This window comes from Manis javanica, chromosome 1, assembly GCF_040802235.1.
Source record: "Manis javanica isolate MJ-LG chromosome 1, MJ_LKY, whole genome shotgun sequence".
NCBI lineage: Eukaryota > Metazoa > Chordata > Mammalia > Pholidota > Manidae > Manis > Manis javanica.
This window is the reverse complement of record NC_133156.1, coordinates 236,297,951-236,317,157: the sequence shown is the minus strand read 5'-3', so window position 1 is coordinate 236,317,157 and position 19,207 is coordinate 236,297,951. Positions and strand designations below refer to the sequence as shown.

Below are 19,207 nucleotides of genomic sequence, written 5' to 3'. Positions count from 1 at the left end.
AAGGAACACTGGAGAGGTAAAGATGTAAGGAAAACTAACACAGCCATGGAGTGTGGGTAACTTCACAGATTGCCTCACCTAATCCTTAGAGCAAGGTGCCATTTCATCCCCATCTTACTCAACCATCTCCAGGTCACTGATAGCAACAGGTAAGATTCAGGCTCAAATCCAAGACTGACCGAATGCAGGCTGTTCAATGGCTGCCTCTCTAGTTTCAGAGAAATGTCTGAAAGTCAGCCTTGATTGCTACTGGCAAAACTTTAGAAAACATACTACCTGATAGCAAAATACTGCCATCCTAGTTAACAAAACAGCAGCAATGGCTACTCCGCACAGCGGATAAATGCATAACAAAGATCCTATGTGGAGTTCCTGTACATTTGGTTTGGCTTATTACAGGTCAAGTGTATACAAGCTTTCTTCCAAGAGGGAAGAAATTTAGACTAAAAATATTTATTTTCTCTTTTCAAAACTATTTTGTTGAAAATATGCCTATACAAATGACCTGCCAGGCCTTCAAAGAAATTGCCCTGGGTAACTTGGGAGTGGGGTCTGGGAGAGCAGGCAGCAAGCAGGGGGCGAGAAAGAAGCAAGGATGAAAAAATCTTAGCTAATTAAAGACTTACTTATAGCACACCTCACTTTATATGAAAGGCCTTTTTTGAAAACTTGCACACAGAAGTACTTATAAAAGCAATAGTTGTAGACAAACCAGAAGATGCCCTTTAAGGAGCATGTTGTACAGGAGGTGGTGAGAGAAGTACTGTCTTCAACACCAAGTGGCTCAACCATACAATTAAGTCAGTGTCTAGGCACTAAGGTTGAAAGCCGATTGCTCAAACATGGATGGCGCTCCATAGTAACAGCAACAAGATTAACTTATTTTAAGGACAAAGAAGTTTTTAATAATACCCCAAAATAAATTTGTAAAAGCTTTCAAGGAGGCAGGGGTCCAAGGGAGTGGCAGACAAGTCATCAGCTCACCTCCTCCTCTGTTACTCACGGCGATCTGTAACTATGTGGGGTGACAGATGTCAACTAGCTTTCTGTAATCATTTTCACAGTATATCCAAATACCAAATCATTGTGTTGTACAACTTAGACTAATACCATCTTGTATGTCATTTACATCTCATTAAAATGAGAGAAAAAAGCATTTACATAGATTAAAAAGACTTTCTCAAAGAGAAGATACACATGTTACAGAAGACAATACCAGTAGATTTTTCCATAAGAAGACTTTTTATGTATGGCAAAATGGAAAAAAAAAGTCAAAAGAGAAAGTAGAGGAAAATATTTTCTGAAATATTACAGAAAAAAAAGTAATTTTCTTAATATAAAAGAACTTTTACATGTCCACGAGAAAACTATGAACTAACCAGTAGAAAAAGGCATGAACATTTATAAATAAACAATAAAGATCAGAAAAATCTCTCTCAAGCATAAGAAGTGCAAACTTAACAGTCAGGGAGGCACTAAGCGTCAGGACGCCAGCACTCTACAGTTGGCGCACTGTAACTCAGCATATCTCTGAAAAGGGAATTTGATAATGGCCATCAAACCTTAAAATGTATCCTTTACCAAGAAATTCAACCTTCACCCCCAGTAAAGTGGCACAAACAGGGGTAGCATACAAGAGGGCTCACCATAGCACTGTTCAAAACAGGTATGAACAATGTCCAGCAGCATGTTCAATAAAGGGTTTATTTCCCATCCGCAGAAAAGCAGCAGTTCCCATCAGCAGAAAAAGAGGCTAGGTAACCCAATTACTGCAACTAGGGTAAGGACTTTTCTTTGGGAAAAACTGAAGTCATAGCCCATTTCCTAAGCTCTGTTGCTAATGCTGACTGCATTTTCCGGTGTGCCAAGCCCTGCTGTGCAGGTGTGAGTAGTACACGCCTCGCAGATCTCCGCCTGACCAGCAGTCCCGCACTCAAAATCCCCTGCCAGCTGTCTGCCCAGGCCACACCTCCCCTGGGTTGCTCCCGGTAAGTGATGCAGCAGGGACTCTAAGGCAGGCCAGTTCCCCTACACAGGCGACTCCAGCTTTGCAGACCCTTCCTGGAAGGGCACCACAGTCCAGGCTCCTCCTACCCAGCCCGTCCACTGCACAGGGGTCAGGCTTGTAGGCGGCTCTCCCCTTCCTCCAGCTCCCTCCTCACTTGCTCCCCCAAGTACTTACCCAGGGAGATCTCTGCACACCTCCCCGGCATCTGCTCTGCAGAGGATCCAAACTGATGCAACTGCCCAGAGCCCTTCACAATGATCCACTTAATTCTCACAACAATCCTAGGTGATAAGCTTTAGTATCTCCTCTTTACAGATGAAGAAACCGAGAAACCAGATTCTGCCTCCTACCTTGAAAAACAAATTCCACAGATTAACAGTCCATCTCCATTGTGGTGGTCATTAGCGTTATTCACCTCCATCTGGTTCTCTGCTCCTCTGAGGACCTGAAGACTGATTTTCCTGACTCCCTGTGGTGCCAGCCTTGGCCAGTGAGTGAACAGCAGAAGTGATGTGTGTCACTTCTTTCAAATTACCAGAACAAGATCCTTCAGAGTTGTCTGTCTGCAATGTTCCAGAAATGATGAGCAAAGACCCCCCTGCCAAGTGGAAATTAGAGACTTTGTTATTTTAAGCCTGTGGGATCAGGGGAAGGTTTGTTATTACAGCATGATCTGGTTTCCTCTGACTTGGTATGATAACTAAAATTAGGTTTAGTTTCATGACAAGTTTAGCTTATATGTCCTGATAAGAATGTTAGAGATTATAGAATCTTATTTTATGTAATATAATATAATTAATTTAAAAATATTTTTATATGATAAATCTGCTATGCAAAAAATTAAAAGCTTCCACATATCAAAAAGTATTAAAATAAAGTTATAAGTAAAAATCTGGAATAAAAAATACATGTATGAGATTCATAAAAAGGGTTAGTATTCAAATGTAGAAATAATTCCTAAGTCAATGGGCAAAGACACTAATACACAACTCTCAGAAAAAAATAAAATTTTGATTAAAGTAGATTTTAAAAATGTGGTTAAAAGAATCGTGTAGCTCTGTATGCTTTGACATGGAAGATCACCAAGCTATATATTAAATGAAAAGTGTAAGTTGCAGAACAAAAGAAAAACAAAAACTATTTATTCACTGTTCAGTATACATTCATTCATTAACCATGTATTTTTCGTGCACTTATTATGAGCCTATAATGCGCCAACAATGTACTAGACCTTTGAATAGTCTCCATACATCTTATTCATATATGCCACACATCATTAACTGCAGGTGCTCAAGAGATACCAGATAAGCTCCAGGCACGGGCCATGGGCTTTTCCGGAAAGTGTCACATAACCCTCATGCTTGTCTTGTGAAACCAGGCCCCCTTATACAAGAGTCCATGCTGCTTGCCACATGCTGCTCTGCTTCCGTGTTCACACGCACAGGAAAACCAGACATCAGACTGTTAGATGTGGTCACGTCGAAGGAGGAGGCAACGGGAAGGACGCAGCCTTGAAATATTCCAGTATGGCCAATGCCACACACACAGTGAAGCCCTCTGTGTAAACCCCTCCCTCCAGTCCTATTCCTTCCATTCCCCACTGCCAAGACTAATCACTAGATGTTCAAGTGCGGATAATAAGTTTTTGTAAAAAATGTGTAAGAGACTGTGTATTTTCTCTTCTTATGCTTTATATTTCCTCCCTTTTACTGCAATATGAGGAGATATTTTCTGGGGTGTTCAAAATGCATATCAAGTTACACATCTATCACTGAGCAATTTTCTGAACAGAGCTGTGCTGTCCAATATGACAGCACCAGCCATATGTGGCTACTCCAAATTGAGCTGTCAAATATGTACTACACTTCGAAGACATGGTATGAAAAGGGATGTAAATACCTCATTAGTAATTTCATATTGTTTACATATTGAAATAATATTTAATATGCTGATTAAATAAAATGTTATGAACATTAATTTCACCTGTTCTTTGTACTTTTTTAATGTGTCTATTAGAAAATTCAAAATTACATATGTGTTAGTATTTGTGGCTCACATATTTCTACTAGACAGCACTGAAAAATCTGATATACTTTATTTTAAAAGTTTAAAATTTTGTTATGAAAAGTATTACATATACTATCCAAGAGTTTGCTAATTACCTCTCTATCAGAATTAAGCATTCTTATGTTCTAATATGTGCTGATGTTACTTTTCTAACAGTACAAGAGTCCCCGCCTTGGCGGAGGTGGGAGACACCGTGGCCGAGGATCAAAGGGGTTCTCAAGGGCCTGCAGATACAGAGCCTCTAGCAACACAGGCCATGTGCAATCTACCTGTGCAAGCCCAGCTGTGCAATGATCACCTGGCACAGCTGGTCAGAGACAGATCTTGCCATTAGCCCCAGAATTTTTATTCCTGTAGTCTGAAAGAGGACCTTGAAATTGTATTTTCTTTTTAATTCCCCAGGCAAACCTTATGGACAGCTATGTTTGGGAACTATGTCTTCATCAACATATCTTAACTAAGTTAGGTAGTTATGACAGGGCCCAAAGAGAAGGCAAAGAACTACTTTTTCAATCTCTAGTAAATAATACAAATTAAACCCACATAAAGATGCCATTAGATACATAGCAGGTTGCCAAAATTTTAAGTCTGACAATACCAAGGATGGACGGCGTGACAAGGGATTTCTCACACTTGGCTGACTCAAGTACTTTGGAAAACAGCTTGGTGCTTTCCTGTAGGACTGAAGAGACTCAAACCCTATGACTGAGCCACTCCACTATTCAGAGGCATAACATGGGGACCGGGAGACATGTACAAGAATGCTCAAAACAGCATTGTTTATAACAGCCAAATGCTCGAGCAAACCTGATGCCCGTTAATAGAAAATGACTAAATATACTGTAATGTATTTGTACAATAGGGAACTACACCCAACAATGAAAATGAAAGAATTACAGCTTCTTACAACATCTGGATTAAACTCAACACACAAAGACCAAAGAAGCAGGCCTTGATGACATCGCCACGCCGCTGAACAAGCCCATCCTGGAAGAACACTATCCCTGGGTTGCCACAAGGTAACAGACATGCCCTTGGTAATGTCTCTGGAAGGATACCCCAGTAACTGGTAACAATCAGGGTAGAGGATAGGGGTAATGGGAGATTTATTTTTCACTGTATACCCCTTTCTACCTTTTTATTTTACACTATGGACATGTATTATCTACCCCCAAATAATTAAAAAGTGATACATGCTTGGTTTCCAATTTCCAAACAAAACACTGAGCAGCGAGATTGAAGATGGTAATTAATTCCTCCCTCTCCTCTGCATCTGTATTGCTGATTTCATCTCACTAAGAGTATGGAATGGCAGCCATGTCTTCAAGGACATAATAAGCATTTTTAAACATGATTAGGCCATGGCCATGGGAAAAAACAACTCTTTCAATCATAAACTCCACTAATGCCAGAATTGACAGTACAGAATTAGCGATACAGAGCTCATTTAATCCAAGAACTGCCAACCTCCCTACAAATCAAAAAAATGAATCCAAATCAAAAATTTGGGAAACTTATAAACCACCATGAAAATCTACAGACTGTCCAATAAAGTAAGAGTGTGCACAAAACCCAAGTTGGACACGCAAACTACCCTTTACTGCACCTCCTCTATCTCAGCATTCTCCCAAAACTGCCTCCTTCCTCCTGGGCCTCCTATCTCAGTCAGTGGGATTGCTTCCACCCAACTTCTCAATAGAAACTACGGAAGCTTTACTCATACTCTGGGGCTTCCAAAAACACTTTTAAAATCATTTCAGTATAGCACTTGTCACTTACTAGTCTACTAGTCTTTTCCTTTAAGCTGTGAGCTTCTCAAGGCTTGGGAACAGATTTTTTTCTATGCATTTCTACCCATCCCGGAGTGGAGTGCCTGGCTCCATCTGTGCTTTTAATTCACTGAAAGAAAAAGTAGGGGGAAAAATCATGCCTTAAGAGTTTGCTTAAAGTCAAGGGTAGTAGACTATTAAGAACATACCAACTAGTATTTATCTTCCATCCTTCTTAGGGGCTTAAAGCTCTTCATAGTAACTCCTACAGTTAGAAACTTGATAACCAAACGTAAAAAATATGTATATATAAGCATAAAGATGCACTCTATTCACCATTCAGTGAATACTTACTGCTCAGGTACATGAACAAAATAGACATGGCAGTTCCTGCACCCACAGACCGCATAGGTCTGCAAGAAGACCAACAAACGAACAAGAAGACAGTCGCTAAGTAGCGCGGCAGCATGGACTGGGGTCATGAGAGCACAACGTAGAGGGATGTATATGGCATGCCTCTTGGGACTATATCCTACGTCCTGAATTATATGACAACTGCCCATCGCAATCCCACATAAACACTGGATTTAGCCAGCAAAGAACGCTTCTCTACAAGGACAGGCCAGTCCCTTAGACACCAAGCTCTCTCCTCTTTGAGGCCATTAAAAACTGCCAGACTCCCAGGGGTTTATTTATTAAGTGACCAGTCATGAAGTATATTCTGAGATCATCCATAGAAACCAAAAACAGTAAGCTTTTCCAGGTGCACTGAAGAGAAGTGGAAAGCAAGTGATTTAATGAACCCCCACAAAGGCTAAAAGTGTGTACTTTCTACCTACCAGGTTAATGAGAGCTATCTCATTTAATTCTAGTCTTCACTATCCATATAAAATTCCTGTGAACGAAGAAGGAATTTATTTGTATTTGCCCATGCACTTAAAAGGTGCTAGATTTAATTGTATCCACAACTGCTAAATTATGAAGCTGAGGTAAAAGTGATCTGCTGAAATAAATTCAATCCAGATAAAAATAAATTCAAAAATTCACCATACACACATCCTAAAATATCACACAGAACACCAACACACAAAAGAAGGATTCGTCTGCTCAATGTCCACACACCTGTCAGACTCACTGACAAATGACTCACAAGGAGCTCATCCTTGAAAAGGAAAAAGGGGGATGAATGTAAGAACAAGGAACCATCTCTCCTTTTATGAAGAGGGTTTGGAGCGTGTGCGTGTACACCCCAGTATCTGTCTCTTAGGTGGCTACAAATAATAGAAGCAAATCAAAAGACTTGCTGAAAGGAGGAAGTAAGAGGAGTCTAAATTCACAATGACTGGCCATAATCCTACTACGTCCACACAACAGGATGTTGCTTAGCAATGAAAAGGAATGCACTATTATGACACACACGACATGGATAAATCTCAAAACAATACTAAGACAAGTGTGAGTGAGACCTACTTTGGGGAGGCTATTTCACTTCAGCTACATTATCATGCTTTGTGGACAAGGAACTGAAAGCAATTTTGCAATGAACACAGGTGTGGAACATAAATGCCTGTATTTCTCTCCATTCATCATATTCATGATATGAAAAGCTAGATGCATTTTAGTGAAAATTCCAATCACTTCAAGTTCCTCAGTCCTTGTGACTCAAGAAATGCCTGTTTTCAGAAAGAAGGGAGAATAAAGGCCATCCAGCCCAAGGTCCTCAAAAGAGAAGTAAAGTGAAGAGGCCCATCCTCTGGTGGAGTCCATCTCTGTGCTCCCGACTCCTAACTTCATACATGTAGTATTGACTCTCCACTAGGCTGCAGGCTCACCTATTCAGTCGCCCACTAAACCTCCTCACCCCAACATCTAACAAGTCTGTAAACTTTACTGTGGTCAAAAGGGAACTCTGATCCATCCCCTCCACTTTCTCCCTCAAAAGCACCCATCTCAGTATACAAACCGTTATCATAAAGTCATCCACTCAACCAAAAATTCTAGCCATCACCCTTGAGGACTACTCATCCCTCGCCTTCCACATCGGATCCACCACCAAGTCCTTCTGCTCCATCTTCAGGTGACACCTGCCCTGCGGGCCCTGGCCCTGACCTCATGGCTACAGCACTTCCTGCTGAACAACCACACCTCCAAGGTCTCCCTGGTTCCTCTCTGGCCTCCACAGGTCAGTCACCACGCAGCAGCCAGTCACACAGCCACATCCATTCCCAACCTTGAAACACTCTAGCAGACCACCCACCATCATTAAAATAAAACCTTAACCCTGCTATATTTCTCTCACTGCTGACCTTCAAACCACACTCAACTTCTGTAACACCAACCCATTTCCTCCTCAAGGCCAAAGCCCTGCCCCCCAGACCTGGAATGCACAGAACCCGGTACTTCTCCACTTACACCTGAACTCAAACCTCATGTCTTCAAAGCTTTGCAGACCAGACACGCTAAAGCAGCATCTCCAGTCGTTCACGGTCTCTCTCATGTTGCTGACTTTACAGTGCTTATCACTAACATTATCTTATAAATTTGTTTACTTATTTATATCTGCGAATAAAATGGATTTATTTATTAACTTATAAGTAATGTAACTTATTCATTCATTCATTCCTGCTATGACTATCAGAAGCATTACCCCAAGTAAGAATAACCTTTCCCTAATTTAACTTGAAATTATTGATATCGAGGAGACTAAGTGCTACTGGATAAAAAGCACCCACCCTAAAAAAAAATTCAATATCAACTGTCCTATTAATTTTATAAAGTTTCAAATTATGCCATATACTCACTGTTCTCCTGGGCTGCCTCATTATCACCAGATTTCAGGTCGGTACAGTATCAACTTAAAAATATGTTGATTTCAGTTTGAAATTATACTGCCTCCCACCAAAAACAGTATACTTTTCAACAAAGATCATGTCAATAGAAAAAGCATCACCTTTAATGATCAGCTTGGGATCTGAGACACTTCGCCTCATCATCCTTCCCTAGTGAGCACGTACACATTATCCAATTGAGCCAATGTAAGCATTTTTAATTTCCCATTCCCACTTTTCTTTTAGAACTTTTAAAGGTTTCAGACACTGCTACCAAAAAAAAAATCGCAAATAATCATTGTGCCTCATGATGTCACACACTACTAATTATCCTGTAATAAATCATTAAAATACTCACTAGTATGTACACTTCATGAGAATGGGGGTTTCTATTTTGTTTACTGTATCCCCCAGCACCTATTCCTGGCATATGACCAGCACTTAACAAATGTGTTCTGTTACATACTTGCACACTCACATTCGTTTTATCTTATTCAGACCACAATAATATTCCTAATATATGTGTAGTCTCTTCTTCCTATTGCTTGATACCAACTTAATATGAAGCATGGGCTAAAAAGTAATTAATTCTTTGATATAAATCACAAGCATTTGACTTTCAAACTGTATAGTGACACATGGTCAACTGATCACAAGAGACCAACATTGATCATCTCCTGTGGGGTGTGCTGAGGAGCCGTCACACAGTCATGATACAATGACCCCACTACCAAACTCTTAACAAGAGTAGGCAGGCTGAGCTCTCGGGCTACGGAGGAAGCCACAGCTGGAAGCCCAGCCATACATCTCAGATTATCAAATATTTACACCAACCCCAAGGTGAATGTTAAGTAGCTACACACAGCTGATAAAGAAAGTCAGCATTTTTGAATCATAACAGAGTAGCTCAATTTTGAGGCATGTCACAAGGAATTTTTCACTAATTAAAGCTGAAATAGTAGAGTCTGTGAACAATTAAGTTTAATAAAGGTTATCCTAAAATATTACTCTTGCCCCTCATAATTCTAAGAAAAAAGCAGCAGAGAGGCAACTGGTTTCCTGGGAACTACACGTAACACAGTGTACAGAAATGGCAGTGTGTCTTACGTGAATGTCCCCTAGCACATCACAGCAGGCTGACAACTGTGGATCAAAAGTAAGCGGCACGTTCCTACCTAGTAAACTATAAAAACAAACCCTTGCTCCAGCTCTAACTAAGCAACCTTTGGCATTTATAGCCTCTGTATGCTGTACAGTCTTAATGTGAAAATAAGAATAACCTCTATCTACATTTGTGGATTACCAACTTTAGAAAAGAGAAAGAACAACAAACATTATACAGACTTCTGATCCTTTATCTGCCATGGTATGGTCTGCCAGCCTCCCTGGCCTGCTGGACAGAAGTGGAGCAGGTTGAGACCCACTGGGGGAGCCCCACCTGGATGAGGCCTCTAGAATAGCCAGATTCATAGACACAGAAAGCAGAATAGTGGTTGCCAGGGGCTGGGGGACAGGGAAATAGAGAGTTGTTTGTTTAATAGGTATACAGCTCCCATTTTGCAATATGAAAAGTTCTGGGGATCTGCTGTACAACACGGTGTATATACTAAACACTACTGAACTATACAGTTACAAATGGCTAAAATGGAAGTTTTATATATGTATATATGTTATCACAATTTTTAAAATTTTTAATTACTTTAAAAACATATACACAAGAACTTCTTCATCAAAAGACACCATAAAGAAAATGAATGATCAGCTATGAACTCAGAGAAGGTACTTTACAACACATAATGGATAAAGAATATAGAGAACCTCTAAAAATAAGTAAGAAAAAGACAAACTCCCTGATTTGAAAACAAGCAAACGCAGGAATAAATATTTCACAGAAGAGAAAATACAAATGGCCAGAAACTATATGAAAACACACTAACTTCACTGTGCTCAGGAGAAATGAAAATGGAAATCACAAATACCTTTCTATACCCGGAAGACTGGCCAAAATTGATGAAGCTGATAACAACAGGTGCTGGGTGCCGGAGAGGAGGCCAAACAAGAGTTTAATGCACTTCCTGGTGGAGTGTGTATTGGTGAAGGCAGTTTGGCGTCATTTAGTAAAGTTAAATTTACATTCTCCATGACCATTAATTCCATCCCTAGGTAGATAAACCTTGCCTGTGTGACAAAGAGACATGAACGAAAACATTTAGAGCAGTGTTGTTTTTAAGTAAGGAAACACTGGAAGGTACCCAGAGGGCCGTGGACAGGAGAACAGATGCTGAGGTACATTCACACCCAGCAGGAGTGAAAATGGAAATACATCTGGCAAACTGACTATTGATTTAAAAAGCAAGACTGGGAAGAGAAAATTCAGTATGAATCATTTACATACAGGTCAAAAGTCAAAACTGAGCCAAACTCAGCACGTGTTGTTCAAAGATACCCATGTGTGTGGTTAACACTATGAAGAAAAGCAGGGAGATGATAAACCAAAGTTCTGGAAATCACTCCTCTCTTGGATGAGACAGACGGGCGTCGAGGAGCTTGAACAAGTCTCCTTGCAGGTACGGGTGAGGTTTTCGGCTCCCTCTAAAAGCACATGGTGGTTGCATATAATCTCCTGCCAATATGGCTTTTAAAATTAACTCCCCAGGAGAGAGAGGATGGAATAATACAAAAGGCTCTAGAAACAAGTAAAGAACTTTGGGGGAAGGAAGGGAAAAGGGAAAACTATAAATTCCCCAATATTATCAACTTACTCTATTCTCTAATTAATAATGGACCACCTGCTATAGCAACTTAAAGTCAGTAGCATTGGCCCGTGCCCTTCCCCTCCCCACTCCCAATCCGAGGAGGAACAACGTCACCACACAGGCTTGGCTTTCTTTAGACCTGCCAGCCCAGAGCCGGCTTCACTGTGTGGGCAGCGACGGAGGAAGCTGTGTTCCTTCCGGGGAACCGGCAGGCACCCAGCTCTGCCTGTGCTAACTCAGGAGTAAAGTCCTGGGACTCCATGAGTCAGCACAGCCAAGTGACATCCTCCAACCCAGCTTTTATCAGAAAGGCTGACAATCTGATCCATGTCTATCTGACTCTTGTATCTCTAAGGTTGCCAAGAGAGGGTTATTGACTACTAGAACCCTAAAACTTCATTATCTCAATTTTACATAAGTGGGAACTGAGAGGCTTCTTCAGCTTAGAGAGGTTACTAGTTCCAGGTATCCAACCTAAAAAGCAGCACAATCGCCATTTGAAATCGATGCCTCCCAACAAGAGAAAAATAAGTTACCAAATGGATAGGGCATTGACCTTAAGCTGAAATTCCAAAAAGCAAACAAAAGTTAATGCTAAACCAGCCATTTGTTCTAACATTTGCTACTGATGAATTATACACAGTTAGCTTTAAGAAATGAAACCTAAAAAACACATATAATCATCAAGTTCCCAGTTCATTAATAGAATAAACTAATATTTATTGAGCATTTGCTATGTGCCAGGCACTATTCCAGGCACTAGGCACTAGTGAAAAAAAACAAAGTCCCTGTCTCAGGGAGATTATATTTTAGTGAGAGAAACAGCCAATAAACAAATGAACATACAGTGTCAAAATGTATAAAATAATGTCATGTCAATATTTTAAAAAATAAGAGACTAAAAGAGCAACACGACAGAGGGTTCTATTTTGAGATGAGGTGATCAGAGACAGCTCCCTTTAGAAGGCCTGGAGCAGGAAGCCACATTAAGTGCAGGAGCCACCTACACATATCTGGGGAGCAGGAAGAACAAATGCAAAGGCCCTGCGGTTGGAACTTATTTAAAATATTCAAAGAACTGTGAGAAGGCCAGTGTAGATCAGACAGAAAGGAGAAAAAAACGAAGGAAATGAAGGTCGAGCAGTCGGTAGTGCCAAATCATGGCAGTACTTGGGATCCTAAGTGAGAAGAGAATTCCCAAGAGGGCTCTGAGCAGGGCATGACCCTTGATTTGAACTAAATGTCTATCTTCGCTTTCTTTACAATATATTTCCTTAAGTAATAAGACAACTTTTTGTTTCTTTTTCACCTATTGATAAAGAAATCAAGGAAGAGTGGAGTTTTTCCTGTTCTCAGGAACAGAACATAGGGCTTGCTATAAGGAGGAGGAAGGAAAAATGGGAGCATCTGCTCAGTCATCCACGACACCTCCGTAGAGGTGGCTGAGGGCGGCCTTGAGCATAAGGCAGGCAGGCAGCATCAACAGGCTGTCCGGAGGCAGAGCGCCAGCATCAGCATCCCTTGACAGCACCACCCAGCCCACAAGTGGTTCCTTTCACGTTCAGTCTGACTATCCACACGAAACAAACTGGAAGGAGAACTTGTAGGCAAGTATCATGGAGAGGTTAAGCATAACGGTGAAATTTTAGAAGTGCTTTTAAGTAACTGATTTGTTTTAAAAAAATACTGGTAGACTTCCAAATGATTTAGAAACTAAAACATTAATTTAGTATCATTTTTCTAAAAACAGAAATATGCAACACTAACATCTGACAACTGCCTGCAGAGGTAGGCACCAGCCACACAGAGGAGGGGAAGATCTAGTCCCTGTACCGAAGAGCTCGGTCTTGTGGGGGAAATACCCTAGTAGAGCGGCACTTGGAAAAACAGTGTGCAGCCCTCACTTGGTCACAGCCAGAGGCCAGGTATAAAAGGAGACCACAAGCCACCTGATAAGGCACCTTCTCAATCCTTTCAGACAGATCCTAACGGCACAGCAAGCAAGGGAAGCACATCCACGCTGTAAGCTGCCACTCAGCCAAGCGAGGCAGTAACGGTGAATTTCCAACGTGCATGGGAGAACTTGCAAGTCCAGAACAAGCCAAGGAAAGCGTGTAAGTATGAAGAAATAGAAGAAATGAAAATGTAATTTAAAATATTAAAGGAGAAAATCAATAATTTAAAAGAAAAAGTTGAAGTTCTAATAGTACTTTAAAAACCTGTGATTTTGCATATTGTTTCAGACTCAAGAAATCTGTTTTCCTAAGGAAATAAACAGGTATATGCACCAAATGTATACATGAGGAAATTTACTGCAAAGAATTACCCAACCAAGGAATAATTAGATTGTGATATATCCAATGATTGAACATTATAAAGGTTTTGGAAATCAATTTAATAAAATTAGAGATGATTCTCAAAATGTTAAGTAAAAACAAAAGGTCACAAAAATTTTATAATCAGTATGCACCCAACTTTAAACACACACACACACACACACACAAAGTTAGAAAAAGTTGTCTTTGACTTTTGGTAAATTTAAATGGATGATTTAAAAATTTTTATCTTTATACCCTTTGGTATTTTTCATATTTTATATAATATATATGTATATGTATTCGTATTACTCTTTAAAGCAGAAAACATACAAACTAAATTCAGTTCCTATTAAGGTACATAACACATTAGTGAAAATACAAATGAAATTAGAAATTCACAATTTCAAATACACTTATATGTTATAAAAGAAGTATCAGCTTCCAAAGAGCAAAAAACTTAAGAAATACCTAATTTCACCCACTTTTCAAGTTACAGATGAACTGAAGTTCAGTTTTACCTTGTTATTCAGCCCAAAGCCCAAACTATTCTGCTTTAGTTGGGATCTTGGCCTGAAAAGGCTGAATGGCCTAAGGACTATCTCCTCGTCACTTCCTGAGTCCCTGAATTTGTCACATATGTCAATTTTATCACTTGAGATAGCCTATTGTCCTTTGTGACCAGCAAAATAACACCAACAATGCAAACAATGCATGTCATTCATATTTACTGTTCATATATGAACATTAACTTTCAAATATATAGAGAGACAAGCATTCTATATTTAACTTGGAGAGAAATCACCTTCTGTGATTTATATATTAATATTTTATCACTTAAAATATAAATGCATGTTTATTATTAAAAAGTAAAATGTCATTATAACTGATGGATAGGAAAACAATAAATCAACATGAGCACTGAGGAATGTGCATTTATATGACAACCATAGAGACAACCTTGCATCCTTTGAGCCAAATATTTACAAATTTTTTGAAGTCAGTAAGAGATCAGATTATTCCATAATTCTATTACTTGTAAAATGGTTTAGTGTGCTAACATAAAGCAAAATAAACTTTAAGAACCATATTTGATTTTTAGTTCTTTAGCTTCACTTAAGTCACAAAAAAAGATGTTTTTTAATGAAAAGCTCTATTTGGGAACTCTACACATCTTGTGTGAACGAATTAAAAGCAGAACAATTAGCTTTGCCCTCTCAGTTTCACAAGGAGAAAGACCCTACAGTCACACATATTAATAGCCATAGTGAATCATACACACATAATAAAAATACATAAGGAATATGAAAAAGAAACAAAAAAGGAAAGTAAGGCTGAAAGAGAACTGGAGTATACAAAACATGTTTGTTCTCACTAATTAAACCTGAGATCAACAGTCTTCACACGAATGTTGTAGAAGAGATTTTCTATTGTTTTCAATTTATGGAGGGAAACAAATGTTTGCTGAAATGATCAGACTACACTGTCAATAATTTTCAGGAGCTGAAGACAAAGAAATTTTTGAGATTTGCGTAGGTAATACTCAGCTTTAACTCAATGTTGATTTTTAACCCTCAGCCATTAGAATTTGACAAAAAATGTGACTGGATTTAAGTCTACCCTTCAACCCTTATTTAAATGCAGTCTTAGGTCACCCCCAGCATCTCACCCATGCTGCCTGGACAAGCTCTTTTTCTCACACCTGAACACACGGTCACCCAGCTGAGTGCTCAGTGAGCCCACTGGGTCTAAAGTGGTATCTGGGGCGTGCCTAGTGCTTACCATCCCTGTCTCAACTGTACTATTTAGGAAAACAAGCTTATTACCCATCAGCAACTTTATTTTTATTTTTAGTACAACTATAGCTATTTAGAAATGGAACTGGCTGCCCTAATAAAGGGAGCAAACTCTCCATCACAGACATATTCGAGGAGAAGCCAGCTGACCATTCACCAGAGATTTCCCAGAGAATATTCTACTTCACACTGCCAATTCACACCAAAGGTGCAATGACAGTGATGGCTGACATTTATAGAGTACTTACTATGCACTAGGCTCTGCCTTGCAAAGCTCATGCGACTCACCAGCTTGTGATGCTCAGTGTCAGAGCCACAACCTAACACCCAGCTGACTCCTAAACCCATGATCTTAAGCACTAGAGTCTTACTCCGTGAAATGTGTTTGCTTTCCTATCACCTAAATCACCCGCCCTGCCCACCTGCCCTCTCATCTCTGACCTGGAGGCCTCGCACAAAGCCTGGCAATCAATCCCTATTTACTGAAGGAGTGGGCCTGCCCCGGATTTCCTTTGCACTGTTTCCTCAACTACAAGCTGTATTTCTGCTCTGGGAGATGCCAGGGAATCTTACCCTTCAAATTTTGGCTGAAAAGTTACCTTGCCCTGACCAACCCAACCCCAAGCCACAGCTGCTTTTCCATAGATGTCCACAGAGTGGTGGGGCCTGCCCTGCTCCCCCACTGCAGCAGAACCAGCTAGGCATGGCTGCCCAGATAGGCGACATTTATTACACTGCACCCTCAACCCCACCCATGTCCTTCTGTGACCTGTCATCACGTGACAAAGCTATAGCAAAAGGAAGGTGAGTCAAAGTGATGTGTATGTGCCACTTCTGGCCAATGGCTGCAACCACAGCGGTTTTTCCTCCTCGTTTGCTGGATGACCGGAGTCCTCCAAGTTTTCAAAGTATGGTCTCCCAACCAGCAGCAGTAACATCACCTGTGAACCTGTTACACTTTCCAATTATTGGGCCCCAATGCAAACCTACTGAATAAAAAACTGGTCATAAGACCCAGCAATCTGTATTTTAACAAATATTGCTGAGGATTCTCAGGCAACCTCAAGCTTAAGAACCAATGACCTAAGCAATCTGGCCTCAACCAGGCCAATAATCAGGCTGCAGTTACCAGAACAATGTGTTGGAAGGAACACACATCTTTGTATGACTAGGTGGGGCACAACTATCCACCCACCTGGACCATTTACACTAATACTGTTTTGTGAGAAAAATAAACTTCTGTTATCTTTAAGTCACTGACTTATTGTTGGGACTCTATTGCAGCAGACTTATCTAAACTAATCCCAACGTCTCTGATTTCTGACACTCACTGACATGCTGTAAATATTCGGCAGTCGCTCTCCTCCCGGTAGACCAGAAGCTCAAAAGCCAGAACCACTCTTGCTCAAATCTGCATCTCAGGATCTAATAAAAACCCTGGCCAATACTACCTACTTGAAGAACAATGGTATCTGCTTATCCCTTTCCATCTTTACTATCAAAATGGTAATTCCTCACATCTAAAGTGATACCAATAACCTGGCAACTTTCTTTTCATAAATTGTTCTGAAAGAACCAACATTCACTATAGAACTTCCTAATTCTACAATTCTCAGATTGATGCCAATGTGTCAAAGGTTTGTCTTCTAAACTATATACCTAGTTTACTTGATTTCCCAATTCAGAAAAGAATCTTGATTTTGATCACAGTCCATCACCCCCTTATGATGTGTAACTTACAGTGATATATGAAACATTGGGCTTTCTTACCTCACCCTGCTTCACTCCGTCTATCACCCAACATAATATGATGGCTAATCTTTCACTAATCCACATTACCAACGTACCCAAGCACATCAACCGGACCGCCCTCCTCCTTCAGCTCCTACAAGAACTAAAATTCCAGAATCATGAATATACCAAATCTAAAGTTTGGGACAAAATAGGGAAAAGCAGTTCAAGATTTTCATTATTTTCTAGAGTTTCCTGCTTCCAATGCAATCAGTACAAAAGGAGAGCAATCCAAGAGCGGCCTTTGGTCCTATTCCCAAGTATTCTGTCTTGTGAAATGGACCCAGCATCCTTTTGTCTTTAATATTCCAAGCAGCGTTTTTTTTTTTACATCTTTTGAAGTTTTCCTACCAAGCCACATTCCTAACAAATTACTTTATAAATCGCTTTACAGTCCTACGTGGTAAAGCTCTGCATCTATGCCCAAAACCTTGGAACAGCATATTTCTCCATTAATTTATACTCCTATACCTTAAAAAAGAAAACCTAATGCTTTAGAAATGAATCCTTCCAATCTATACAGAAACTATAATAAGTACGCAATTCAAAAATACCCCAAATTCTACTCTTTGATTTTGATTAGTTTATCAAAATTTCCATTCAAATCTAATGGAAAGTTGAAGCTCAATGCAGTAATGCCAAATATACCAAGATACTCCTTTACTGTGTGGCTTTTAAAAATATTTTCCAAGAACAAAAGACATAACTAGTTTCATACTACAGGAAAGATACAGGGACCACATTACAACAAGATTATAACCTTAGCCTACAGTCCTCCAAACCACCCCCTCAGGTACTAAATACTAGTAAGGGCGCCTCCACCCTGCCCTCTGACTTCATCCTCTCAGCCTACTCAGACACCAAAAATCTTTGTCACATCTATTCTTTTACGGAGCTAACTTGAACAGCAGTGCCAGTCCCAGGATTAGAAAAAGCCTGCTAACACTCACACTGAAGCATACTGAGATTAAACTCCAAAGCCTGAAGAGTTATAAAATAAAATATTCTGGCCCAAATTCAATACATACTCCAAAAAAACTGAGAAACTGACAGGGGCTTATAAGGCAGTGAAGACCTTTCCAAGTACTACTTTATTCTCTACTAGCTACATATTTTTTTAAATGTCACACCCCATAAAATAGCCTTGACAACTTAGACCAACCAATAACTGAATACCAGAACTGCAAAAAGAATAAAATGAAATTTCAGCCTTCCCGTTTTAATGGGATATTAACTTGCAAGATTATTTCCAAGATCTGACCCTCTCCAAATGAAAATAACTAGTCAGATAAACTGAAATTTTCCTGGCCAATTTAAAGATGAAATTACTAAGTGATGAAATGTAAGAATTACATCTTCAACTGTTGCCTGGCACAGTTTCCAAGCCTTCCATGATCTTGAATGCCCCATTACGGTTCTAATCTGACCTGCCCATGTTCCTTTGAAGTCTCAGAACAGGACAGCACACTCCCGATTGGTAACTTCCATCAACTATAAGGAAACTACTACTTCCTGACGGCCAATATGCTAAATCTAGCCCTAGGTATGTTATTTGAGCTCAGAATATCTATCTATATATATATACATATGTATATATATATATTTTAAATAACATTTTCATAACAGAGTCCCTGCTTCCCTTGAATTAATCAGTTTTGGTAACCAGCAGCTAAAGTAAGCAGGGGTTTTCCTTTTAGGCTGGGCATGGGCTTTCCAGACAGTCATGCTGTCCATACATGAACATCTACATGAACATTCACTAGGTTCCTTGCCTGGTGCCCTCTAGACACCTGAATTTGTAATATACGTTGGCACCAGCTGTTTCACCAAACCCATGACCTGGTCAGCTAAATAGCACCTTACAATAAATGAGAACT

The 19,207-nt window shown here is 39.9% G+C and overlaps 1 protein-coding gene across 9 annotated transcripts in view; it reads right to left on the bottom strand.

The window, feature by feature from the left end:
• The window catches only part of MBOAT2 (membrane bound glycerophospholipid O-acyltransferase 2), a 167,300-nt gene that overhangs the window by 83,557 nt on the left and 64,536 nt on the right, over positions 1-19,207 (bottom strand). For 2 of the 9 annotated variants that reach the window (XM_073216961.1, XM_037026531.2), the window contains exon 2: positions 2,359-2,606. The exons of 4 other annotated variants lie outside the window; for them this stretch is intronic. Coding sequence is in view for 1 of the 5 variants with exons in the window: in XM_073216931.1 (XP_073073032.1) it covers positions 1,647-1,649 (3 nt within the window). In the remaining 4 variants the exon portion in view is untranslated. Of the gene's footprint in view, positions 1-1,646; positions 1,670-2,182; positions 2,328-2,358; positions 2,607-10,651; positions 10,790-19,207 lie in introns of those variants that run through there. 3 more of the 9 variants (XM_037026534.2, XM_073216944.1, XM_073216931.1) reach the window with 3 other exon arrangements.